The sequence below is a fragment of the Paralichthys olivaceus genome, chromosome 14, assembly GCF_024713975.1.
Source record: "Paralichthys olivaceus isolate ysfri-2021 chromosome 14, ASM2471397v2, whole genome shotgun sequence".
NCBI classification, from domain to species: Eukaryota; Metazoa; Chordata; class Actinopteri; order Pleuronectiformes; family Paralichthyidae; genus Paralichthys; species Paralichthys olivaceus.
In genome coordinates, this window is record NC_091106.1 from 2531713 (window position 1) to 2557974 (window position 26262).

General features: G+C 40.7%; 1 protein-coding gene across 9 annotated transcripts in view; it reads right to left on the bottom strand.

The window, feature by feature from the left end:
- birc6 (baculoviral IAP repeat containing 6) overlaps window positions 1-26262 on the bottom strand; it is a 97965-nt gene that overhangs the window by 30151 nt on the left and 41552 nt on the right. For 6 of the 9 annotated variants that reach the window (XM_069539230.1, XM_069539228.1, XM_069539233.1 and 3 more), the window contains exons 57-64: window positions 24187-24318; window positions 23097-23258; window positions 22786-22959; window positions 19177-19400; window positions 18134-18467; window positions 17448-17665; window positions 15870-16034; window positions 15197-15368 (exon numbers count right to left, since the gene is read on the bottom strand). In XM_069539230.1, the coding sequence (XP_069395331.1) occupies window positions 15197-15368; window positions 15870-16034; window positions 17448-17665; window positions 18134-18467; window positions 19177-19400; window positions 22786-22959; window positions 23097-23258; window positions 24187-24318 (1581 nt within the window). The remainder of the gene's footprint in view (window positions 1-15196; window positions 15369-15869; window positions 16035-17447; window positions 17666-18133; window positions 18468-19176; window positions 19401-22785; window positions 22960-23096; window positions 23259-24186; window positions 24319-26262) is intronic. The other 3 variants (XM_020091737.2, XM_020091745.2, XM_020091727.2) reach the window with 1 other exon arrangement.

Below are 26262 nucleotides of genomic sequence, written 5' to 3' on the forward strand. Positions count from 1 at the left end.
CACACAAATTAAAGTTCAGCTCAAATTGTGATCATATTAAAGGTCCAGCAATCCAAAGATTCAGGTGAAAGGCATCTATAATAATCCAAATGATCTTTTCACTATAGTGTCTAGTCATCAAATTTGTACGAATTGTTGTTTTCTTTACTCTAAAATGGGCCCTTTATATTTAAATACTTTATATTTACATCAGGAGCAGGTCCTCTCTACGGAGGCCACCATGTTGTTTACAGTTGTGATGAATGCAGCTTTAAAAGAACAGCCTATTGCACAGATTCTACTATATTCATTACACACTAGTGGATTTTGTTGTGACCACTCTAGCTGTTTGTTAATGTCTTGGTAATAACATATACAACACTGCGCTGAAATAACGAACCCTCTGAGACTACAGGATATGACAGTCATTGGTCTTCTTTAAGCCCACATGCTGCACACACCCACTGGTTTACTGCAATGCTCCAAAAAAAGAAGCTATGAAGCATTAAATGACTTACAACAGAGCCTCAACTCATGGGTGAACAGAAGAGCTTGTGAGTGGGCTAGTGGCTCCCACAAGGGGCAGGTATCTGTTGCCTTCCCAGGGGGAAGAACTCGTTGAGCATGCGGGTCACACCGAGTGGGTGGCTAATACTCTGACTCAAGCTCGTGCCTGGACAATGTCAGGTCTTCCTGACCCCTTTAGGGCAATGGAACAGAGAGAGTCGGTGAAATAGTAAGACTCTGACATGTCTCTGCCAACACAGTCTGCCTCAGTGGACACTGTAGATAATGTGCATCAAAGCCGGACTATGTGGAACAACCAGAAAAAAGTGGCCTGAAGCTCTGTGCCGTTTCAAAGGACAGATGGAACGGTGACTGCATTTATCTTCACAAAGAATCTTTTTGTAAACCAAGCTACTCAAGTACCTTAGTTAGAAAACTCAAAACCTCAGAAACAAGCAAAACAATCAAGAAAAAAAATCACTCAATCATATTTGGAAACTGCAAAATCTAACTCCTTTGTTTTTAATTATCTGCACAAAACATTTCATCTTTTCTCTTTTCTTTTGCCAATCATGTGTTGACTTGCGATACAAAGATAATTATTTTCCTACATAAGAAGTCTTCTCTGTCTGAGAAGGGTCATATATTTCCATGGTGGACTCATGATGAGAGATGTTAACCAGCTGCAATGATTCCTTTAAGCTTTTTGCCGATACTGCGGGGCTCTAATCTACCTCACAGGCCTACCCGGGCTGGCCCCGCCCCCAACTCACACACTGACACACAGACAATAAAGCACAAATGAGAGAAGAGAGGCGCTGAATGAGCTGGTAATTGTCAAACAGTGGTGACAAAAAGTGTGAATACAGGCTTTCAGCGACGGACCACCGATGACAAACGATTAGTTCTGCTGTGTCAGGATCAGAGCAGAAGCAGCAGTTGGTTTGTACCGTGTCAGAGTCCCCTGTCTGGGTGTGATCCCTCCACACTCCTGCTGACCTGCGCTCACTTTACAATTTAACAATAAACACCGACACTAATCAGAAGTTATTAGTACCTGAAAAGGACTGAAGTTTACTTTGTGTTTGTTTGACTCGCTCCAGAGGTTATGAGATATGTAACTAAAACACATTCAAAATGCGACAAGCACACATGCTTCATTTGTACAAATGCAATTTTTGTTAACGGAGCCAGAGAGTCAACTTTGTGTGTGGTTTATGTTTTATGTATTAAGGAAATTTTAATTTTAAAATTTAATTCATATGTCAGACAAAATATTCTTCAAAATTCAGTAAATTGCTCTTTAAAAGGCTGTTGTTACAAGATTATGCTATAATATTATCATTATACCAGTGGTTTAAATGGTTTCACAATGATGACATCAACATCATTTATCGCAATCATTTCTAGGATGAAATATTAATTTATTATTCTGACAGGCCTACCTTAATACCTTTATGACTGTCAAGCAAAGTTAGAGTAGGTGTATTATTGCAGTGCCAAAAGACGAAATGAAAGATTTTGGGTGCACCTAAATGAAAAAGTAATAGTGCAACCATTGTAAAAGGTTTCTCTAGAGCCCTGCCTGGGTTTGGTGGATTTTGGCTGTTTAAACCATTGTGTACATACTTTTCGGTCATCAAACAAAAATAAATGGCAGTAAATTGCTCCTCTGTTAGTAATATTTAATATTGGTTGGTTTTGGACTGTTCTGATATCACATTGTTCCTGGTCTGAGGGCAGTCTTGTGTGCGGCAGTGTGCAGCTTTTTGCATGTACAGTTTTTGTATTTAGATTAGATTTAAAAACAAAAGTTTAATCTACTCTATCAATCTATTTGAATTAAGTTAGGTTGCCTTTAATGTTCTGTATGACATTGTTGAACCTTAAAAAGATTGTTCATTATTGGTCTTGTTATATATATATATACATGTCATGATAAAAGAGCTTTTCCGCTTTTGTGTGTGAGCATAGCGGTGTGCCATCACTACTGTACTGAAGATTGCAGTAGAGTAGTGGGTCACCCATAGAGACGTGATAACTACAGCAGCACTGAAAATAAGTTCTGTGAAATTAGCTAAAGAAAGTTTTTTTTAACTATATAAAAGTTTTTAAATTTTTTACACCAATTTCATTTATATCCTGCTATGTTGTTCATGATTGGTTCAATCAACACATGGTTTCACTGGCTCACCTAATAATCTCATCTGTCTTATCTTTTTTTAGCCTGTTTAAGACAATGTACATTCTAAGGTCTGTTTATTGAGCTCAACATTGATATAATTATGACACATGTCCAGCAGGTGTCACCCTGATAAAATGTATCTTGCACATACAAAGTATTACGCTGTGTTTATGGCCCACGGAGGACATGTGCAGCCACCTGATAAGGAATAAAACAACAGGATTTAGAGAATGCGTGTTAGGGAGGAAGAGGAGAAAGAGTGAGTCATAACGCTCGAAGAAATGAGCTGGCTGGGTCAGAAGCCTGTTGACATACATTTAGAACTGCAGTCCAACTGCACTGAACAATGCAAGTGGAAGTTTTCCACATTTATTAACCTCAACAATTCAGGTTGGTGCTGTGGAGCTGGGAGAAACAAACCATAATCAACTAAACTTGGCATTAACGTAGGTAATGATGTATATTTCACAAAACGGAGAAGCCAGAAGCCGAGAGTGTAGACGGAGTGGCTAAAAAGGTACCTAAAGTGTGAGGGTAAGTTCGAAAGGAAAAGAAACGCAAAGAAGGCTCTATGGGCTTTGTGCCTTCGTATCATAGGATTTGAAGAGAAATATTGAATTGAATGCACAGACCCCCACATCTTTCTACTGCCTTCCTCTTTATCCTCCACCCAGCCTCAACCAAAGGATGGTCCCCCGCCGTCTGCTATTGTTGCCCCGCCTCCTCCATTCCTCCCCTCTCCACAGGTTTGTCAGAATAACAACAATTGAACTCAGAGCAGTGGGCTGAATTCACCTCCTTTTTTAGCATTTCTCTTTTTGTATTTTTGTGTTAATTAGACGGCAGCAGGACAGATGTGTGCATATGTGTGTGTGTGTGCTCAATGAGGCTGCACAGCAGCGGGAGAGGAGGAGACAACAGCAAGTGGGAGCGATGTCATTTCCCCCTCCCTCCTCCTTCTCACTCCCTGAATCTCTCTCTCTCTAATTCTCATGCTCCTTCTCCTTCATTGCCACGGCCATCAGGATCCATCCTCTCTCGCCATCATTCTGCTTGGTTATGCAATGCACTGTACTCCCACAGTGACTGGTGTTGGAACCCTACGGTAACGCTGCTATTACTGGCGGTAGGAGCAGATCCATATTGCCTTAGTGACTGCCTGGCACTTCAGCTGCCGCTGCCTCTTTACAGACGTCTGCTTCATGGGATTTTACAGCATTTCCTCCTCTTCTGGAATATCACATGTCAGACTTGACTGATTCCAGGACCTGCCCGATCTTACTTCGCTCAGTGGAGGCTGGGTGTCACCGAAACTCTATCAGCTCATCTTACAAAATCACGCAATGGTGTCGGCATAGGCTTTTTCTGAAAGACACTAATTGCAGTGATCCCCAGAGGGTTTCGTAGCAAGCATTGGAGAGTTGAGGTGGGGGCACTACAGAACAGGGGTGTGTGTAGATTTGTTGATACACTGGAGAAGGGGGTGGAGGAGTTGCGTGGAGGCAAAGCAGTGACAGGGAACTCAAGAGAGGGAGCAGACGGGGAGGATGGGAGGCAAAGTGGGGAGGTGGGAGGGGGCAAATGAGAAGAGTGTTTCTCCTCGCCCCCTAAACAGAGGCTGCTAGCGCTTTAGCTGCAATGCAAACCTACTGAAAAAAAGGCGACCGCAAAGAATTGTGTGGGGGTGAACTTAATCAAAAGGGAAGCTAGGGGGCTGGTGGGTTATTGAACCTGACAGGTGGCGCTGTAGACTGGGGGACTGTAAAAGGAGGTTTTCACTGGAAACATCGCTGGACACCACTGCCTTTGATTCCTCTCTCCATCACTTAATCTGTCGCTCAAAGGCACTGGAACTGTGGTTAATAGGCAGACCCTCCCTCTCCTTGAGGGCTCCACACGTAGCATGCCACGGTTTTCCAGAGAGGATCCAATAAGCATGCTGGATGATGTTGACTTACACCTAAGACGCCTTAGGGTAAGCAGCTTTCACTTTATACCCTATCATTTTTTTATTTAACTGCAATTTTTTGAACTTCAATGAGAGATGGATAGCCACACTAAATGTTGGAATGTGATTTAAAGGGGATAAAATGACTGTGGCTCTGTTCGAATTTGACCCTGAACTAAGAATTATCTTGTTTACCATTGTGCTCACTCTCCACTGTTGGAGACGGCACCATCTCCAGCTCATCCAAAGAGAAGGTGGGATTTTCACACAGAGCATGTTCTTGTGATGATCTAGGAGGCGTGGTGGGGTGGTGGTTAATCATTAATTGGACATTACAAGAGGTGGGTGAGTGTAAGGTGGCTTTAAATGACACCATTAAATCATGCTTATTTAGGCGTGGGAGCATTTCATCGAGAGATAGTGCTGACAAAGTAATAATTTCATCGCAGATAATCCAAGAATAAGACTCAGTGGGAGCTGGTGTCATGCTTGTTGTCAAGGAGCTTGGCTTGAGGCTTCAGAAGCTCATAAACACAAGTGTTAACGGAATAATCTCCACTCCACATGGCTATTGTTTTGTTCAATTCAGGTCTGATTTCCTCTGGGGGTGGGGTTGGGGGTTGGGGATGGAGATAATCATGTCAGCGGGGCTACCTGAACCCAGAGCTGTTATAAGCAGTTTTTGTGCAGAAGCTGGTAGATTAATGGGGGATGATGACAACCGAAGCCATGCCAAGGTGTGAAAGCAGTATGTTATGTTCATTCAATCCATGTTCTTTTCTCTGTTTTGACATTGTCTTCACAATTTCCTTCTATTCCAGATAAGTGTTCCCTTGCCAGGTTAGGTGAGCATCAGGATCATGGGCACCACAGTCATCACCATTGAGGATGTGCAGGCACTTGAGGTCAAGGAGGAGCAGGAGGAGTCCATATTGGCCATGTTAGGCATCATTGGCACATTCCTTAACCTCTTTGTAATCGTTTTTGTTTACATCTACACCACACTGTGAAGTTCCAAAGTAGAGGATAGCGGATTTATAAAAGCCTGCTTTTGATAGGACAAAAAAAAACTAAAGGGAGCAGTAAGGGTTAATGAGAAAGTCAAGTCTGACATGAACATCTTCCCCAGAGAGAGGATGAGTGAAATGGACAGCCTGGCTGAAGACAAAGAAGCCATATTCCCAAGTCACAGCCATGAGCCTGTGAGATAACAAAGGGCTGGAAGAGCGATGCTGGAATCAGGGTGAGCAGAAACAGACAGACACTAGCAGGCCCCCAGCAAGGACTGACCCCCCTGTGGCCTGACAGGAAATACCATCTTCCCCTTGATGTCATTTTTCTTGGACTGCTGGACTCATTGGGAAGTTGAGCCCAACAAGACAGCCATCAGGAAGACTGATGCTTTCCCATTTGTTTTTATTTAATTTTCCAGTTGGTGGAGCTGTAATTGCTACTTTCCTGGAAGGGGTTTGGAGAAACATGTTTAAAAGCAGAGCATGTAAGAACTACAGTGGGAAGCCACTTTGGAGAGACCATTGTCTACCAAGCCCAATCAGTCTTCAGGGGGGCCAAAAATGTCTAGCTTCAGGGCTTCTGTTAGAAATTACCCACCCCCAGAAATGTGGCTTTGGACAAGCTCTGCTGCACTATCCTCATCTTAGAATTACAAAGTTACAACAAACACATTTCTATTTAGGAGCATACCTGCAACAATCTTAACATGTTGAGGATGCATTTCTAGAAATGCTACTTCAAGAAATCTCCAAATTGTTAACAAGAGGTTGAGGGTGGGGCAGTGTTATAAGAAAGCAGTCTATTACAGCTGGAGTACAGAAAATGTTGAATTGGATCAACTTGTAACAGTATAAGGGGAAGGCAATCTTTCTATGACTGCGCATCTCTCCACCTCCTGAAACTGATAATTGGGAGGGGGGGGTTGAAGGACTCTTAAGACTTTTGTTGATTTTAATTTAAGGGTAGTGTCAGCAATTCTTTTCCTGTATTAAAAAGGCTTTTTTTAATAAATATTTGAATAAAGTCTAGATGTATTGTGCAACAAAAGACATTTGAACAATAAACATCAGAGCACATAACTAAGGATAGCGCCTAGCCTTATCTGTGAGAGAACCCAAGGAGTGTGTGTGAAAGGATCTGTGAGAAAAAAGTGTGAGGATCATCACAGGTGTTAATTATTTACATATACAGGTGAAATGTACATGCGTTCGTATGATCATGGTGATAGTTGCATTTTTGTAATAAAAAGAATTCTGTAGGGTTATATAGGCTACACCCTTACTGAAAGCAGACACAGTGAAGTGTTGTTACAGATTGAGCTTTACGGGCTATTGACAGCTCTTGTGGTCTGAAAACATAAGTGGAAAAGAAAGGGAGGAATACAACCACAATGCCAAACATTTTCAATCTCATTCAACAAACGTACTAATAATAATAATAATCACTGCTGGTGGCAACGGCACACCACCCGGCTCTTTGAAAACATCTTAGAAAATGTGCATCAGTTTGCATAGAGAATTCCTTTTCTGTGCATGAAGTTGTCAAAAACATTATTTCCTAACCAGACTAAGAGAACCTCTGAAGTAGCAAATTAAAAATTGAACAAACCAAAGCCTAGACTAGTGAAACTCCAGCTGTTCACACCCATTCACTTCTTCACTGATAGACAGGCTGGATATGCACACGTAGGGTTGTCTGGCAAAACAGGGAGTGCGTTTCCATTCCACGTGGTCTCTATGGCATCTGGAGTAATTAATCATCACAAACCCTCCCCTTCTCAGTTCAGTCATGTTCAGATTACCCTGCAACATCATGTCCCGCTCAGTATGAAAACCTAAATAGACTTTAAATCTTGTCTGTCTAGGGCTGGTCAATTATGGTGTAGGATGGAAGAGATGTCACAATAAATATGACCACACAAAAAATCTCACAATAGAGCTGGCCACCATTTAGTGTCAAACAAAACATGACGCAAGAAATTAAATCTTCAGTTAAGAGAAATTAGTGTTGCGGGGACATTTCAAAGCATTATCACTCACTAATGGCTTAGTACTGTGATGGAGTGCCTGGTGATGGCGGGAAACTGTAATGTATCCCAAAAGGATTTGCCAAGAAACCAATGATTCATGTGGGGCAATGTGCTCGGCTGACAGGGGCGAGGAGCAGTGGAAGGAATTGCAGGAAAAATAAAGGCCATCGTTCTGGTAGACAGGGTGAGACTAAAGGGCAAATAAAAGGTGTTCAGGGCAGTTAGGAGAAATGAGGCTCTATTTGGAAGGGATTTATTTCTCTAGACGAGATATAGGGTGATTTTGATGAGCTCAATGAATTAAATCCACAAGTCCAAGAGGGACAGAGACGAGCAGACGCTCTCTCTCACACACACGCCAATTTCTATTATAGCCCCAAGTAGTGCTAATGATCAAGCTCTTTTGGTTCTCTTGTGTTTTCAATCAGGAGTATTTAGTGCAAACAGCTGGTTTCACAATTCTAAGATTACCCGAAATATTAGGAGTAATAGAAATGTTTCCAAAGAATATATATAACTGGATCATATCAATGTATAATTCCATTTTCAAGGTTCATGCCAAATACATTAGACGAGCCAGACCTGACAGGGTCATCAAATGCACAGTTGTGACATCATGCAGAGGTCAGCTTTTAATGTAGACTGAAGGCATACTGAGTGAATTGGTATGTAGAGAGCTGTGAATGTGTTAACTTATTACTTAACAATTTCTTGGGATTAATTGGGATCCTAAACCCATAAGGAACCCCAGTAAGCTTAATAGCTGGAATTAAGGATTGTGTGAGTAAGGAAGAGTCGCCATGATCTCAGTGAATACTTTCTTATTCCAACAGTTTAGTACAGAGGTTTTTTTGAGTTTTAAATAGTATCTGAATCATGCACTTTTTTTGTGATGGATTGGGCCAAAAGTTGAGAATTGTGGAAGAAGGCACTATAAATATTTTTTCATGATTATGGCTTTGTGGAGTTAACAGGGTAAATAGGTGAGTCAAAGAAAGCAGGATTGTTCAGTGCCTCCTGTTCCTCTGGGACCTCAGGAGCCTCACAAGCTCCACAGATTTGAGTGGAATGAAGAGAAATGGGTTGGACATTAATGATGCTGGGGACTTAATGGACACTATACATTACGGCTAATGATTCTTATTTCAAATATATTAGTATTGTAATTTAATCAAAAAGGGGTATATGAGACAATTCATCATTAACAAATTGATTGGTCAAATTGTTGAAGAAGTATAAATTGATTTTTTGCCTACCGTGGGGCATAATGACTCAATAACAAGCTGACACAAAGTTGCTTTGACATGACATTAAAAACGTGCTTATATAAATGTCCTGCAGAGACAGAGTATTATTATCATTCATTTAGAGTACTTCTGATCTTAGCTCTTTTTAGGTCCCTATCAACTTCAGAGAGAAATATCTGATTTCTTGCTGAAAACTTTGTCAGTCTGCCATTTGTACATTGAACAGGAAAAAAGATGCCTGTTAAGGGATGAGACAGAACCAAACGAAATGTGCCTTGAAACTAAAACAACCAAGCAAAACATCTTATGCTGCATTCAATTTACAGCAGAAGTCAAAGCTGGGAATGACAACACACTCAAATTGACGGTGTTCCAGAACAAGTCAAGAGTGAAATTTGCTCTAGCCAGATGACTATACATCATGCTGTATTTTGCACATGCATACAGCATAACAACATGTCCACAGATCAAATTTGGTCAGGCCTGTGTGTACAACTGGTTTTGAAGTGCTAATAAACAGAATATTACGACAGCTTTTTCTACTATTGATGGATGGAGCAGCCATTTTAGATTTTGAAGTTAAGGTTGGTAAGGATCTTCTGGGTTTTAAATGAAATGCACCATTAATCATGCTGTGAGGAGAGAGGGTTGTCTGAGAACGAAGCTATCAACATTGCCAACATGATGCTTTCAAGTAGCAACATAATGTGGGTATTATGCAGCAACTATCGCTTCCACTTCAAGAGGTTATGTGTTATATTTCTTCTACAAGAAATCAACTCAAAAGGTTTAGGTAAAGCTTTCTAGTGCTCCTTGAGTTGTGTGAGGCTGAATTACCATACAATGCAGTGACAGCAGCAAGATAGAAGGTTATAAATCCCTGAACTGGAATTAAGATCCAACAGTGTGCTCTCACAAAAGAACTGTCTCTGACAGGTACTCGCAGGTATTAACACACAGAGATATTACGCTGGATAAATGTAGCACACAGCAACTGTATTCTAAAAGAGAATCAAACAAAGATGAGGGATGCTGAAAGACTGCTGGATGTGTGGGTAGAAGTAAATTCCAAAGCCATCTACTTATTTGAATAATTTTCATTCATACATGGAATGTCATTAGATTTAGGCTACATTATATTTTTTCATATTGAAAGAAAGTTTGTTGATGTGATTATAATCATGCTAATTTAATTCATGATCATCTTCATGCTGTTAATTTGTAATGTTTAAAGAAGTATAAAATGTACAATGATATGAGACAAGGAAAAGCAGTAAAACCACTTTGTCAAACAACAAATGTTTCGTATATTTGTTTAATAAATGACCTGAAAATGAATCAGTTATATTGATTGACTTTAAACAATGCAACTAATATTCCCAGTCCAGTGGGGGATTTTTGGCACCATCTGTGAAGTATAATAATAATTCTCCAATTGCACTTCTGTACAAAGAAATTCTCACACCTTTAAGTTGTATTATTACTTTTCAATGTACCGGCCGACCAATACTTTTTGAAAGGTGTTTTCTTATATGAACTCTGAACATAAGTTTTAGGCCTAGCAAAATATGAAGCCGACCCTATTTGATTAAGCATATGGAATCATATTCTGTGCCTTTTCTTCTTTTATCTTCTTTAGGAATAAACAGCTGAGATGACATATTATTACAACTAGCAGCTCCTTCGACTCCAGAGAAGCAGGAGGACTCTCAGTTTTTTTTAATATGGTTCCTTCTGACATTTACTGACTGCTCAGAGCTCCAGAGCAACTGGCTCTTGTAAAGAAGATGGCCAGAGAGCCTCCAGACTTTATTTACACCATTACTTAATTAAGCTTTGTGTAATGGTTAGTTTGCACAGTATAATGTCATTTGTTATTGATTTGAGGGTTAAATGCATAGATTTTAAAGGAAAATGTGTCATCATTAAGTCTATGGCTTCAACAGAGCATGTGGAAATACGTAATCAAACAAGGAACATTTTTGTCTCACACACACGCACATACACAAATGCATGTCAGAGCCACTTAATGGATAATGAGGAACAATTATAACACTCACTGTTTTTTTCAGCTGTTACTTAATTATGAGACCAGGGGCAGATTAGCAGACACACCAGCTTGCACACAGAGATACTCTTGCAAACTGAAACAGCCAGCAGCACAGAGTCAGGCACAAAGAGGTGGCAAACACTCAGCTATAACCAGCTCTTGGCTGATAAGCAACAGCACACAATGGTAATGGGAGCGTATAAACACTGGTGCGAAAATCCTTGTGTATCTTACTGCATGAAATCTGTTCTATCCAAATTAGACACAAAAAGGGTCCTGATCAGACAAAAAACATCTGAAGGTGGACAGAGTCTGGTTCTGAGGACAATGAATGCATTAGGGTTTCAGAACTGGGCTACATACAGGAGTAATGAGTTTATAGTAGACACAAATTCCTGACTGAGCAGCTAAAAACTTTAAAACATGACTTTTTATAGTCCAAACATGTATAAAAGACCCCATATGATCACTGTAAGCAATCTTACTGGAGCTGTGGCTGGGCTATGTGCCCTCTCCCTCGGGATGTGCAGATGTAAGTGGTCCCTACGTCATAGGCCAGGTGGAATTGTTTCAATAAAACCATCATCATCGCAATATTCAACACTGTTATCACATATTGCATGTTTTCCAAATATCGTGCAGCCCTACCAAATACCTAGCCAAAAACACTATAACTATAGCTACATTTTAGTTCAATCAACCTCTCAAAAATACATGTGATGTGTCACAAACTACCAGTGATTAGAGTTACAGGACATGTCCATTAGCTCTTGAACATTTTATAGGATCAGTGTAGTTCTTTTAACAAGTGGTGTGCAATTAAGACAATTTAACTGATTCACTCTGTTTTTATATTAATTATTATAAACCGAGCACTGGCAATAAAAAGAATGGGGCTGTGAATTAATCTCAATAATTTAAAGAGCAGCATAGTGCTCCAATTTAGCTTGAAGGTACACACGTTCATTTCCATTTACCTGTGCCACTTTTCTGACACGCCAACATTTGCTAGCTTACGAGCTTAGCTGTGGATGGAGCAGAGGCAGTTTGACAGTGTCAGAGTTAATGACAGTGTCAGTTGTAGGGGAGAGGTAAATTTGGCCCAGACACCATTACACTAATCGCTTACTATTAATGATACAGCCGAAGAAATGAGAGCAAGGTTCCTTGATTTTCTCTGGATGAAAGCAAATAACAAGCATTGAGGTGATAATATGTTTATGTTGAGCTCACTGCTTGCTTCTGCTGCCCTCAAGTGGCCAAAATCAAACCAAAGCTAGTCATCAGTAGATTTTTTACCCATTACCGATTTTTCACCCAAAAATACAAATGTTTTTTGGGTTCTGCCCTGGAAACAAAATGATAACAGATGAGAAGACATACTTAGCCTTTTTTTCTAAAGGTTTCAAGTACACCCCCACCATGTGTACTTGCTGATAGAGCAGGTGAAGTGGTAAGTGGGGTTGAAAGCAATGGAAAAAGTTAATGCTGAGGGAAATTTGTTTGTATTTTTGTCTTATGTGCCTTTTTACATTAGTGTAGGAAGATATAACATGTTTTTGTTCCATAAACTTAAAACCAACAAAACTGATGTTTGTTACTTTTGCTCACTCTGTGGCTTTTTTGTGAAAACCGTTCAATTGCAGCATTAGTGAAGGGAGCAGTTTTAAGCTTTTGATGCAGCCAAACAACACGGTCCACCCAGCACTAACAACCAGCAAGTCCATGGGGAACAGAAGCAGGATGCAAGCAAAGGACTGGCCTGAGCTGAACACTAATAGCCCACTGTGCACTCAGAGCTCAGCAGCCAGAGCTCTGACTGAAACAAGGGATCATCTGAACATGTACAAAAACAGAAAGTTGCTTCCAGCTGCACCAAGCCGCAGTTAACCAACAGTTACACTACATCTAGTGTTATATTATACTGCAGTAAAGACAACACATTCTTAACAAATCCACACAGTGCCAAACTAACCATCTGAAAAAAAAAAAATCCCCTTTCATCCAATTTGCTAAATAATTAGACGAAAATGACGACAGAGCTAATCCATGTGAATGCACCATTGCTTTCATTCCTGAAAACAAAATCATGGGTCGATGGTGTTTCTGACTAGTCTGGGCTCATTAAACCTATACTACTGGGACATCAATGTGACTTCATGGTAAAACATGAAGCTGAACTGCAATGCAAGACACTGTAGCGCCATCTGGTGTTTCATTTTGCAAGACAAGTTCATTACTGACATCAAAGACAAGAGTTACCAAACCTCTGAGCATCAAAGACAGCACCTTGCATCATGAGCAGAGATTCACCGAAAAATAAGATAAATCAGTAAATGTATTGGCTGTATTGTGTAGAATCCGACTTTTCCTCTAGTCACTATATTTCCTATGTGTTTCATCCTCCACGATTACCCAATTACATACTAACATTTCAGTGCTGTTTACAGGGTCAACACTCCAGTGACAATATAATGAGGGTCATGTAGCCAGAGAAGCTGAGGTCATCTCATATTCCTTGAAATTTCATATTCCTTGCAAACTCAAATGGGCGGTTGGTATGAAACTTGTCTACATTTCACAGCAAATATAGGGTATGTATGGCTGATTAACCGTTCAGAGAACAATATGTCACCCAAACTATCTGAATGCATGTTAAAATGAAAAAAAAAAACATGTTGCCACAGAGCCAAGATGTCATCCTAAATACACCTTAATAGCCCTAATATGAGATGGTATTGTTTTCTGGAACTTCTGTTTGAAAAACCAGTAGTTTGAGTACTAGACAATTACATATTATTCAAATCAGATATTACTTTTGAATGCAAAGATGTTCACCTACAGAGTGTTGCATTATGGATTGTTTGCCACCTTAAATGTTGCTTGGTTAGGGAGTTTCTTCAAGCTGATAGTGCCTGTTAGAGTTAATCAGCCCTGAAAGAGTTGAGATACCGCAGACCAACCTCTATGCGTTTCTGATTTGTTTGTGTAATGTGTTTCCCTGCCCGGGAGGCAATAAATTCCTAATGAGTAAAAACTGTTTAACTTCTTCACTACAGACACAGACCGAAGGGCAAATAGTCAATCACGCAGTCAAGAAGTGCCAGTAATGAGGACCAATGGAAGTTTTTAATAAAGGTGGTCTACTATTATGACCATTTTACTTAGTTGGTTAGAGCATGGTGATAATATGGCAAGGCCCCACACTGGATGTGGAAACAGTAATGTAGAGCAGTTTCAGATGACTGTTAATCGATCACAAATCAATGTCCCCCACAGTGGCCCAAGAGGGAGAGAGGGTCGGTGGTTAGAAAAAGCACTGTGGTCTATAAAACTGTGTACTATGGTTGAGTCCAGATCAAGTAATCACACAGAAACATTGCCTCAGATATTAAGTTTTTCCAAGTTACTCCATCTGACTGTTGTTCTGTCAAGAAGGACTGTGTGGTATATTTGTAAGCTCCAGAGCAGTGACTGATACTGGAACATGAATTAAGATTGTCTTGCTAACTACTGTCAGGTCGAAAACGATACTACAAACAAGCTAGGTTATACAATCTGTCAACAAGCCAAGTTTGAAGGCTAAAGAGTTCTGATTGGCCACAGTCTAGGGCAGGATGAGAAACACCCTAGTCATAGGATCCCACAGCCTCACTGATTTCTCTGTCTTTTTTAGTTTTAAAATTAATAGAGTCAATTTGAAAAATCCTTCTGACATGGTGAACAGCTTAAAATAATTTTTTGTTAAGGTTGAAAAGGAGATCTTGAGAGAGCACTTCAAACCCCCTGTAAGGAGGGCATTACTGTTGGGATAGTTGCTTTTATTGTTGTATTGTATTTATTGTATTGGAATCCTGTGGTCATATGTTGGCCTTGTGACCCCTGTTATATCAGTTACTGGAGTGTCTCCTGTTTGAGACGAAGACCAAGTTTGATTTCTGCTCTTCAAGCAAATCAGGCACAAAAAAAAAAACATGTACATTGCAATAAAACGAAGAAAATGCCAATATAGTTGCTCACTCATTGGTTGTCCAGAAGAACTACCCATCATCTTCTAAACAGGTGGAAAACAAAATTTTCCCCCCTGATGCTCGGTAACCACTATATTCTATTGAAATGCATGGAGTTGTAAAGCTTATAGTACAGGCAGGTAGAGGCTGCAGGTGTTTTGAGCACTATGAAATCCACCTCCTTTACTGTGTGTCATACTCTTCATTTGTAAAAACATTGAGCCTACCTGAGTCATTGCGTAGGTAGGAGGACATGGCAGGGATGAGGCAGGACTGGCTCAGCAGCTCCTGTAGCACTGCTGGCAGTGCAGAGCTGTTGTGAGTTCTGCTGTCTGCTGAAGAAGCATCAGCACTGGGGCAGCTACAGGAGCCTGCCGGGTTGATGTAGCTTGCCAAGACCTAGTGAAAAAAACACAATGTTGAAATAAGATTGGTTCCTAATTATAGCTTACATTGAGAAATATAGGCAGTAGGCACAGACTTAAGGTGACCTGCTATGGAGCAGAACCAGACTCGGACAATCCCTGTCTGCAACCATGCTGTGTCATCACTGTCTGCTTAACTATGATCTGTTTGCTAACTCCCTGTCCAACAAATGTTAATCTTGATCTAGATTAAAATGTCACGGCTATTCTATTCAGAGGAATCAACTTGTCTAAGTGTGTGAGAGAATAATCAATTTCAATGGTAAGAAAAGTGGAATCCGAGGCATGAAGTTTGGATGAACCAAAAAACACATCACTATTCCTGTCTCCATTCTCAAAGCCTGGTCTGAAGCACTGCCGCAAAGACATATCTCAGGGCATTTAGGTGATTTATAGACACTGTATCTACTGGAGAATTGCAAAACTGTGTTACCCCATTACCCTTTTTAATGAAAAGCCTTGAATGAAGCCTTACCTGTAGCAAACAAGTTACATGTTCCTCCTCCAGCCGTTGTTTGGTGAGGGCCTGCTCCACATCCCAGCCTGAGGCGGTGGAACCAGTGCCAAAACCAGTTCCTTTAGCCCAGTACAACTGCTGCTCCTCACTGGTGCCACCACCGTGACAACTGGACATCTGCGGCTGTCAATGCAGACACAGAGACGACCCAATTAGTAGTTTTAGAAGGATGAAACTATCTGACTTGTGCAAAATTGTTGGATGGTTATGGATTCAAATGTGGTTTTATCTATTGCAGCCAAAAAAAAAGCAATGTTATTTCAGTCAAGGCTTGATTTTTTTTTGGGATGTGCATGCCTCTGTCTCACATTTTAGTGTAGGTCTCATCTCATGTGCTCAGATCACAGTAAAGAGAGTGGGGGTCTCAAGGACAGCCACTGCCACTGTGACAAGTCTTTGGCTCACGTTCAAGTTATTGTCCCTGTGATCTGTACTTGGCTCTGACAACTCCTTAAATCCACACAGTGTTGGGAAAGGGAACAAGAGACTGAAGCAGGTCTGGTTCAGAAGCTACAGACCACAGCCTCCAGATGGTTTGTCATTATTAAGCAAGCCAAGAGGAGAAAGGTAAAACTTTATACGTGCATCGTTTTGCTCAACAACAACACAGACTTTGCAGGCCAAAAGTATCAAATTAGCATAAACAAAAGGCTGCTGGTTTCTCATTGTTACAATTTCAAGGATATCCATCATTTAGGGCATACACTCCACTACTGGGCCAAAAGTTTGATGGCTGCAACAGTTCTGGGCTCAAAGTCTTGACAGGGTTTCCTAACCACTTATCATTCAAGCAGAACAATTTTGATATTTGTCAGAGGTTCACTGGGATATATGCAAAAGCAGTATTTCCCATTAATTTCCTAGACTGTGATTAAAAAATGAATTACCAGTAATTACCTAGATTATGGCAGACTGGCATATCACATCACAATTTCATAATCAAGTAATCGTTTTTAAATATTTCTCATGATAACATAAGTATCTGTAACTTTTGTCCCATTGCTTCCTGAGGTCAACACTGTGTCTCTCTCCCTCTCAAATACATTGACAAAAGACCCATCTCTCATAGTTGGACTGGCCATTGTTTATACAGTACATATTAAATAGCATTTTAGTAATGAAAAATGGCTTGATTTAAGAAAAGACATGTTTGATCAGGGCTTCTGTTGAAGTCTAGGTAATGAATGAAAGTGTAGTGTCAGTTTAAGAGGAATTAAGTCTAAGTTAAAGTTAAACCCTCGAGCCAAGCTGACTTCCTCCAGAACACCAAGGTTGAAAAACAATGTCTGCATGCGTGTGATTCTGTTCTTTTGTCCTTCTATTTTTTTGTCTTTTAAATCAAGTTAATGACACAATCAAACACTTAGGACATTTCTGCATTTCAGAGACCATCTGGCAGGTCTTTTCTTCTTCAAAGGGACAGCTCGAGAGAGGGAACAACCATGGTCAGCTGAAGGTCTTTATGAATACCAGAATAACTTTGTGTGCGTGCGTGCGTGCACACGCTAAGCATTTACATTAGTGTGTAGCCTATACCTCAGAGACACTGGTGCTGGCATTGGGGTTACGGGGGGCGTGGTGGCTGAGAGCTGACAGACAGGCCAGGATGAGGTGGATGGCACCGATCTCCAGAGCCATGCGGCGCAGGAGTACACCGTCATCAGTGGTGAGAGGAGTGCTGCTGAACAATGCACGCAGGACATGGAACGGCAGCGTGGGCAGCACGTTGGCTGACGGAGACTGCAGTATGTGACCTAAGAGGGCGACAAAGCATACAATTAAATTTGAAAACTAAAAGCATTTTTATTCAGGTTTGTGTTTACCATAAATTATAATAACTTCTTTCATCTAAAAAATTATTTCAGTACTAGCATTAACAGGCAAATCATTTAATGCTGACAAGTTTCTATTCTTTTACAACTGACATGAGTTCATATTTGGCAAACAAGTATTTTCAGCCAATTACTATCTAAGGCTAGATATACATAGGTGGAATGTATATAACAATTTAAAATGTATGTTATTCTGCCTTTTCTCGCAATCCTTACCTTGGTACACAAACTTTTCAGTGTGTATATGAGTACATTACTGAAATTAGTGAATTGGATTAGGACCCTTTTTTTAATCCTTACAGAAAAGCTGTTTTCAGACGTACAGAGACATTATTAATATTAGAAGCAAGAAATACAAGAACATCGGATGTAGAACTGTTGGTGACTTACTGCCCTCTCCATCATCGGTGACTCCGAGCACTAGACGCAACAGACACTGGGCGTGCTTTCTCTCCTTCAGAAGCACTTCTGCATATCCTGGCAGGCGCAGGAACAGGCCAAAAGCCGCCAGCGAGTGGGCGGGGATGGGTGACATGGTCTGCACAGAGGATGAGGAGGACGAGGACGATTGGGACTGCTGCTTGTTGATGGGAGGTGGTTCGGTGGCGATGGACTCTGGCGCCTCATACACCAGCTCGCCCGACTGCTCAATGGTTACCCACTCAAACTGGTCGCTGTCCTTGGGCTTCTCCTGTGTGGCTGAGGGCACTACTGGGGCACTGACCTGAGAATGACAATCCGGTAGAACAGAGGGTCACTTTAGCAATGATTAAGAGGTGTGAATATGAGACAATGCTGACAGGTGTGTTTGCTGTAAGAGAGCAAGAACTCTGCAGTGTCATGATGTGCAAAGAAGAGACTGGTTTCTTTACATGCTGCAAATGTACTATTTCTATTACTTTTTCACTTCCCCAGCTTATACAGACAGACAATGACAAACATATTCCAGATCAAAGCAAAAGCACAATTTCATCCTTATTAAATCAAGGGTAGCCATTTGGCAGCCGACAGAGCCATTCTAGCATAAATATCAAAGTGACGCAAGGTCATTCTTGACCTTGGAATGTGTCTGACAAATGAAATCCCGACTTAAAGGGATAGTTCACCCAAAAAAAGGTTCAATATTTGGGTCAACTACCCCTTTAAGTTCCACTGGCTATTATTTCTAAAGCTTGCAGCACTACCTTTATCAATGGAAAGAGTTTGCTCCTTTATTCAATAAATAGTGTTGACATGAGTAGCCGTTAAGGATTTCATCATAGGTTTAACCATGCCCCAGCAACCTGCTGTGTGTGGAGAGTGCAGGTGCTGGTGGTCTGTTGGTGTAGCGACTGTTCTTGACTCACATTGTGACTTAAATACCCATCAATCATGGTTTGAATGTCACAGTCTATCTTAGTATTGCTTCTTGGCTTCTTGGCTGTGAGTCTCACCTGTTGAATGACATCAGGGTAGAGCATAGGTAGTCTCTCTGCGATGAGGGCCAGGCCACCCATGCCTGCAAAGACCTGCAGTGGTGACTGGATGGGGTTGGTCTCCAAAAGGGACTCATCTGTGGCGGCATCCAGACATTCTTCACTGGCCATCATTGGTTCGTCCTCAGGACAGCTGTTCAGTGTGTCACAGTGATCCACTGCAAGGAGAGCAAAGAGAGGACCTGTTGTATGTTCATGCAATGTGTGGCATCCGGGAGCACTGTTTGTTTATCACCTACATCTACCATAAGGAGAATCTCAACACTGAGCAATTCAGCACTCTTAAGAAAAAAAAAAAGATTGGCTGAGCGTAGTAAAGTACAGCTCGTACAGCTCGTACAGCTTGTATCTCGGGAGGAAGAGCTTCTTCATATCTCCAATCTCCATAGCGTGTCTTCATCACTGGCACTCATTAACAGAGCTTCATGTTTACAGTTGTGGCTATGCTCAGATGAAATGTGATGATGAAAATGGAGAAAAATTAAACACCCTCCTGATGCCCTTGTTTTAAAAAAAGAAGGAAGACAAAGTCAGACGATATAAGGAAGGGTCACATCCCTCGTCCACAAGCACTAACCCACCACCTTATTATTATGAAGGCCTGGCCTCGCTTTTTTTTATAATCATATTAAGCTCTAGTCGATTGATAGGTCATCTTCCAAAGAGCCACTCATCATCTTTTACAGAGGAGAAAATCAAGCGGATGATTTATTGCTCTCTGCTCTCTCTACACCACACATTCTCTGGTGATGAATTTAACAGATGCTGGGCTGGTAAATAAAAGGCTTTTAACAGAGATTACCGTGTCTGAACTTACAAAACAGGAGTAGAGAATGCTCCTGTTTTCAGGCGGGCGCGGACAAGAGGGTCATTTGGTAGCATTCCAGAGGAATAATGAAACTGCACTTCCACCATATGATGGGCTTTCAAATCCAAGAAAAACTATGGAGGCAAATATGCGAGCGCTTGTGTTTGACAACTTAGACAAAAAACTTTAAAAAGGTAGCCCATCATTTTGGCAATGCAATTATTGGACACAGGAGGAACATTTTAAGAAGAAAGGATTAAAATCAATAGTGTCTAAATTTTCTACAAGGCAGCGTTTTTACTCAGGGGGCATTTATCAGACTTCATGTGGAGAGACAAAAGGCTTCATGTAACCTGTTTTACATAAGCAGTATTACTCTCACCTGTTAACACACTTCTTAATTTGGAAAAAAATCTATTTTTTGAAAAACCTTTTCAAAAGTTAAAACTCTGCCAAAATACTTTGAAACCTCAGGACAGTATATTTTCCCCTGCTGAAAGTTTGTCACCATCACAATCTGGGGTCACTGCCTTATTTCCCTTCGTGTATCAGCCATAAAAGGGTTTTCAGGGAAGAAAAGATGAATTTGAAAGGTTTTTGGGGGCATTTGTAAGGGAATGGTAGTTTAGTTAAATGTTGCGCATGTCAGACATGACGCAAGTGGTTTAAAGCAGACAGCAGTCTTTCCTTTCAGAGGAATAGACTGGAACGCTCACTTATAAATAAGGACATTTTGTGTATATATACAAAAATGTCCTTATTTATAAGCAAACAGAAATGCAAGGTACAAAGATGTCTCACAACTACAACAAGTAGTTCTTAGCTGTGGGACGCCCCAGGTCACTGATTATTAAGTTCCTGAAGCGGAAAAGAGCTTCATGTAAAAATATACTCTGCTCAAACATAACCTGTACAGAATGGCTAGCACTTTATTTGAGTACTCAACTGTCAAAGCACTGCACCGCTATAACACAGTTGCTTTTGCATGCCAAACTTTCTGCCTGTAGTACCCACAATAAAAGTTTGCTACCAAATGTGCGGTCAGATAATTGTTTTCATTGATAAAGAGCAGCAATATAAATTCAAGGGTCTTTGTGGTTGCTGGCTTGCTTTTGAGGCTTCTTGGGACATTTAATTGAAAAGCAGAGCGAGCATTATTCTGATGACTTCTACCTTGAAGACAGAATAACATTCTGACAATACATCCAGTTTTGTAGTACAACATGTACGAACCTAAATTGCCAACTGATCTTGAGCAGTCTGAGAGAAGGAGACTTCAGTTTCAAAACGTAAGGTATGGACTATATAGAGGGCATGACCAATGGACAAAAGGTATCTAAGCAGGGTCTGCAGTTTCACCAGTGCTGAGATAATCAAAACATGACACTGATGTTAAAAATGATCTGACCCAGTACTGACCCGGCGGAATCAGACAGCTAAGTGCAACCTGAGTGACCACCTCCATGGACCAACAGTGCTGATCTAGCTAGAGGAGGGTCAGCAGTTCGATCCCATCAACAACCTGTCCGAACTAAATGTCCTCCATGAACAAGGTTGCTTTTATAATCTCTCACATTGAATAGGACAATTGTGTAAATGGCTAAACATTTCATTGTTAACATACTTTTTCAAACCAGAAATAACAGCGTCCCTGGTATACAACAGGTTTTCTTTTTGCTATTGTTCATACGTGAATGCCGCAGTAATGACTAAAAAGCCAATGAATATTGTATAAAAGTAACATCTAAAAGATCAAAAAGCTTTAATTCCCCAAGGGGTGTAAAGGTAAACAGGAGAGCAACTGTGATTGAACAGTTTGTGCTCAAAACCATTCCAAGAGCTTTTAGTCTTCAAAGACTTTTGAACAGAGCAGACCAAAAAAAAAGGCCCAGGTGATGTGAACTGAGGACACCTCCATTAAATCTTGACACAAGATGAGAGTTATAGCCACTGGAATGGATTTTCAAAGCAGCACAAAACCATTAAGGATGCACCTGCACTTTCGAAACAACTATATATTCACGTGACTTTCAATGACAAAAAGGTCTAACAACCTGTCCTTCCTTCTCTTCAATCCAGATGGCTCTGTGTTGGAGTAAGTCCAATATATGGTCCTTAACAGGTCCAGTAGCTGATGGATTAATGGGTGGAGGCCACATGAGGAGTGATATCTCGGTGTCGCTGCTTGCTCAGTTGCAGAACTTATGGTCCAAGAATGGGAGCAGGACTTGTGTCAGATAAAGAATCGAACAACCAGAGTATTAACTCTATTTGTGGGGATATTTATTAAGACAGTAGTGTTGTCAAAAAATAATCACTGAAATACTCAAACTATGCCACAGCAAGACACTAAAACATCAGGAAAAGTTAAGGAATAATAGATGATAGAGTATGGAAGAGAGAGACCCCAGTGTTTCCCACAGAAATCGATTTCATCTGTGGCAGTAGCTCCAGATAATGGGTTGTCAGGCAGATGAGGGTTAAATATTGTGATTTCCCAGAGAACAAGGACGTACCTGAATGAAAGGTACGAAAAGAGGGCAACACCAAGTCTGCCTGACACCTACATGGCTGTTGTGGCATGGCACTAAAGCAGAAACCCCCTTTGTTGTGCCGAAGATGCCATTGTTATTTAACATTGAGATTTTCGACAATGTTCACCTTTTAGGCCAATGTTAGTTATTATATTAATATTTTTAAATTTTGTGACATGCTTAATCTTATTTGAGCCAAACACATATCAATTTTTCCTTTTCTACCTTTTTCAGTGCGTAGCCTCTTGAAGGAGTCCGTCTTGGAAAGGCCAGGGTCAGAGATGACCTTGGAGCCCAGTTTGACTGTCAAATTGATGGACTGGTATCCCTGTGGCTGCTTGCGGTCATACAGGAGCGTCAGTAGCTGGGCCAGGGTCATCTCAGGAGGAAGGGGTTGACCTGAAGGGTAAATACAAAAATCCACATCGTACAAGAGCTACGACTGCTGAATTTGAGTGTTTAACACAGAACAAACCCCAAACCCCTGCTGCCAGACTTGAGTGAGGATGTTAACTTTGCATCTGCACATTTAGTACCTGGAAGCAGCTTGTGGTAGAGGTGGAAGACAGGCACACTAATGGTTTTGGCTGAGGGGTCCACACCAGATGAAGCAGTCAACTTGTCGCTCATCACACGTCCCCGCCTTGATGGAGGTCGGGGAGGGGTTGAAAGAGCCCGTTTGGACTGGGACTTTAAGCCTGATAGCAGAGACAGTCATTAAGGACACATCCAGAGTCTGCTAATTTTGTTCTTGCCCACAGAACTCAAGGTGAATATTTGATTTTGATCCAAATATTGATCTTGGAAGCTACCAACAGCTGATAAATTGTGCCTGTATGACATATCTATTAATCAGATTTATTGATTGCATCAAATGAGACATATTGCATTGAATGATTGTCAGCAAAAGGTATTACACAAATATGGACACTGCTTTTTCTGTTGTTGCTAATAGTTCAAACAGTCATAATGCGGAACAGAGCTTTGTGCAGGTGCAATTTTGGCACTCTTTAAGTGAAGGAGTTGAGGAGGAACAAAATCACAACCAACCTTCACCTGACCAAAGCCTGAAGATTTGCACAAGAAAACCTGGTCTGGGTTTGGTTCAGGTTAACATAACACTGGTGGAATGGGCAGGATCAAAATCGATGCAACAGAACCCCAGACATCAGAGTTTTTATATTTGTTATAGTGGAGTTCCTCTGTTTTCTGTTGCTTCTTCTCTGACATCTTGAGGCACAATCTCAATGTTAAAAGCAAATAAGTGAACACTTTGATATCTGCTTCACTTGTCAAAATGCTGTCACAGCATCTGCCGTTTATTATTGCAATTACTTTTTATGTTATTCTTGCACATGAATTGTGCAACCTTAGTACGTATGTCAGCTTTAGACCGTGCTTTGAAGTAGTAGTGTTTCTTTTGAAAATCACCACTTGTCCTCATTTCCACCGGCGTCAGCCCCTAAAGTCTAGTTTTAGCACAATATTTGTGGGTAAACAATCTTTTCAATTCCCCTTTTCCTTTGATAGTTATGTACGGAATTGGACAAGATATGGTGACCGCAGCTGGGGATTAGCCAATCAGCTTACCAATGGGGGGTTAGGGTTAGGAACAGAACCAAGTACCTGAGGCCACAACAACACTGTAGTTGTCTTGAAAGCCGCTGTCTGCTTTCATCTTCTCCCTCTCCTCATGGTTCTTCTTCTCCTTGTCCTCCTTCTGCTCGTTGATCAGCTTGGCTGTAATGCTGGGTGTGTCTGTGTGTATGATGAAGACAGAATGAGACAGATGAGTTATTTTGACACAGAATTATTTATCCTCGGAAAAACTAAAATTTGCAAGTTGAAAAGAAATAGAAATTTTCTATTAGAATCTACATAAAAACACAGGCAGTAGATGTTGCGTCTGTCTCGCACAAACACACGCATACACACTTCCTGTAGATTTATCTTAACCATAACAACTACTTGCCTTACCCTAACCTTGAAAATCGTTTTAAAATTCAATGATTTACATCGAAGGGACTTGTTTCTCCCTATCTAGAAGATAAGCCCCCACGGGACAATGTAAACAGATTTAGGTCCCTACAATAGGAGTTATACTAATACCCATAAACCCCCCCCCACACACACAGCAGTAATGTATCAGGCCTTCTATCAGCCGTTCAAGGTCACAAAAGGCATTTATCATGAACATGGATGACTACACACTAACAGGTAATACTGCAGCTTACAGCATCAGAAGATTGGTTTCCTTACAATGTTAACCAAATGTTTTGACAAGGAAAAAACCCATCTATGTAAAATTATGTAAAAATGTGTTTTTATGTTTTTTTATTAATTAAGTAATTAATTTGTCAATATAAACAGCTGATGGTGCTAATTCTCCAGGTGCCTACAATTAAAACAATTGCAGAAGAAGAAAGACAAGAAAAAAAAGACAAATAAACGAGTCAAACCTCAAACACTATCTAGTTTCCAATCATTGATTCATTTCTTCAGTTACAGTGAGCGCTACAAATAAATTATGACACCCTCATTCCACCAAATCTGCCCCCCACCTACCGGCCTTCAAACCCTTACAGGGTAAGATACACGCCACACTATCTATCATGGAGAGGTTAGCACATAAAGCAGTCCATTTCAAAAAAGAAATTGGATTATGGTAGGAATGCAAAACTTTGTTGTTTGTTGCTGCATCCACTTAAAATATGGAAAAAATGGAATAGGAAGAGTGATGATGCAGCTTAGAACAATGGTATCCAAGCTTTTTGACATGTGAATAAAGCAATGTACTGGTTCATTGACATTAACAATGTTTGTAACATTTGTAACAACATTTTTATTGCCTGTTTGCACATAGGGTTGTAAATTAATATTATCATGTGTATATGGATGAAAGAGGAGAGTGTGTTATGAGTTAAATTCAAACATTTTCATCCATTTTTCAAACAGGATAAGATTTTCAGGGCTCCATCTCTCCATCTATGTGGCCGATGCCTACAAGAGGTATGATGTTGCCATGGAGACAGCGAGCCCAGCTAGCTCATAGCCCAGTTTTTGTTTATGTGTTTCATAAGATCTCTGTGCATCTACATTGTAAAGTGATTCACCCCATTAGCTGTGAGCAGTTACTGTTTGCACTGTAATCACAGATTATTGTACCACAGAGGAAAATCTCTAACCATGATGATTATGAGCTTTTCTTGGTCATTAGAACTATGTTGGATAGCAACACATAAGATAAAAGAGAAAGACAAATCTGTCCCTTTCTCCCATATTTAAATGGGCTGCTGTGGCTCAGTGGGTAGAGCAGTTGTCCTGCAACCAGAAGATCGGCTGCTCAAATCCCAGCCCATGCCGAAGTGTCCTTCATGAGCCAGATTTTTCTCTTTCCATTACTTTGACAGGGTCTGAGATTGATTTTTGTTTCATCGGTCCACAGAACTTTATCACATTATAGACATATGTACACACACACGTTTTCGTTTTGAAGTCTGGCCCATGCATTACGTCTGTAACGATTCTCCAAATCTATGGTTTGGTTTATACCTCTTTTTTTATGTCTTTGAGTGTGAAAAAACAGATACAATCAAAACAATCCAGTCTTGGTTTTGCCACAGATCGACATAAACAAGATGGTCAGGGCACCAACGGTACCGTCAATGCTTAAGTCAGTCACTCGGGCATACGACAAGGCCG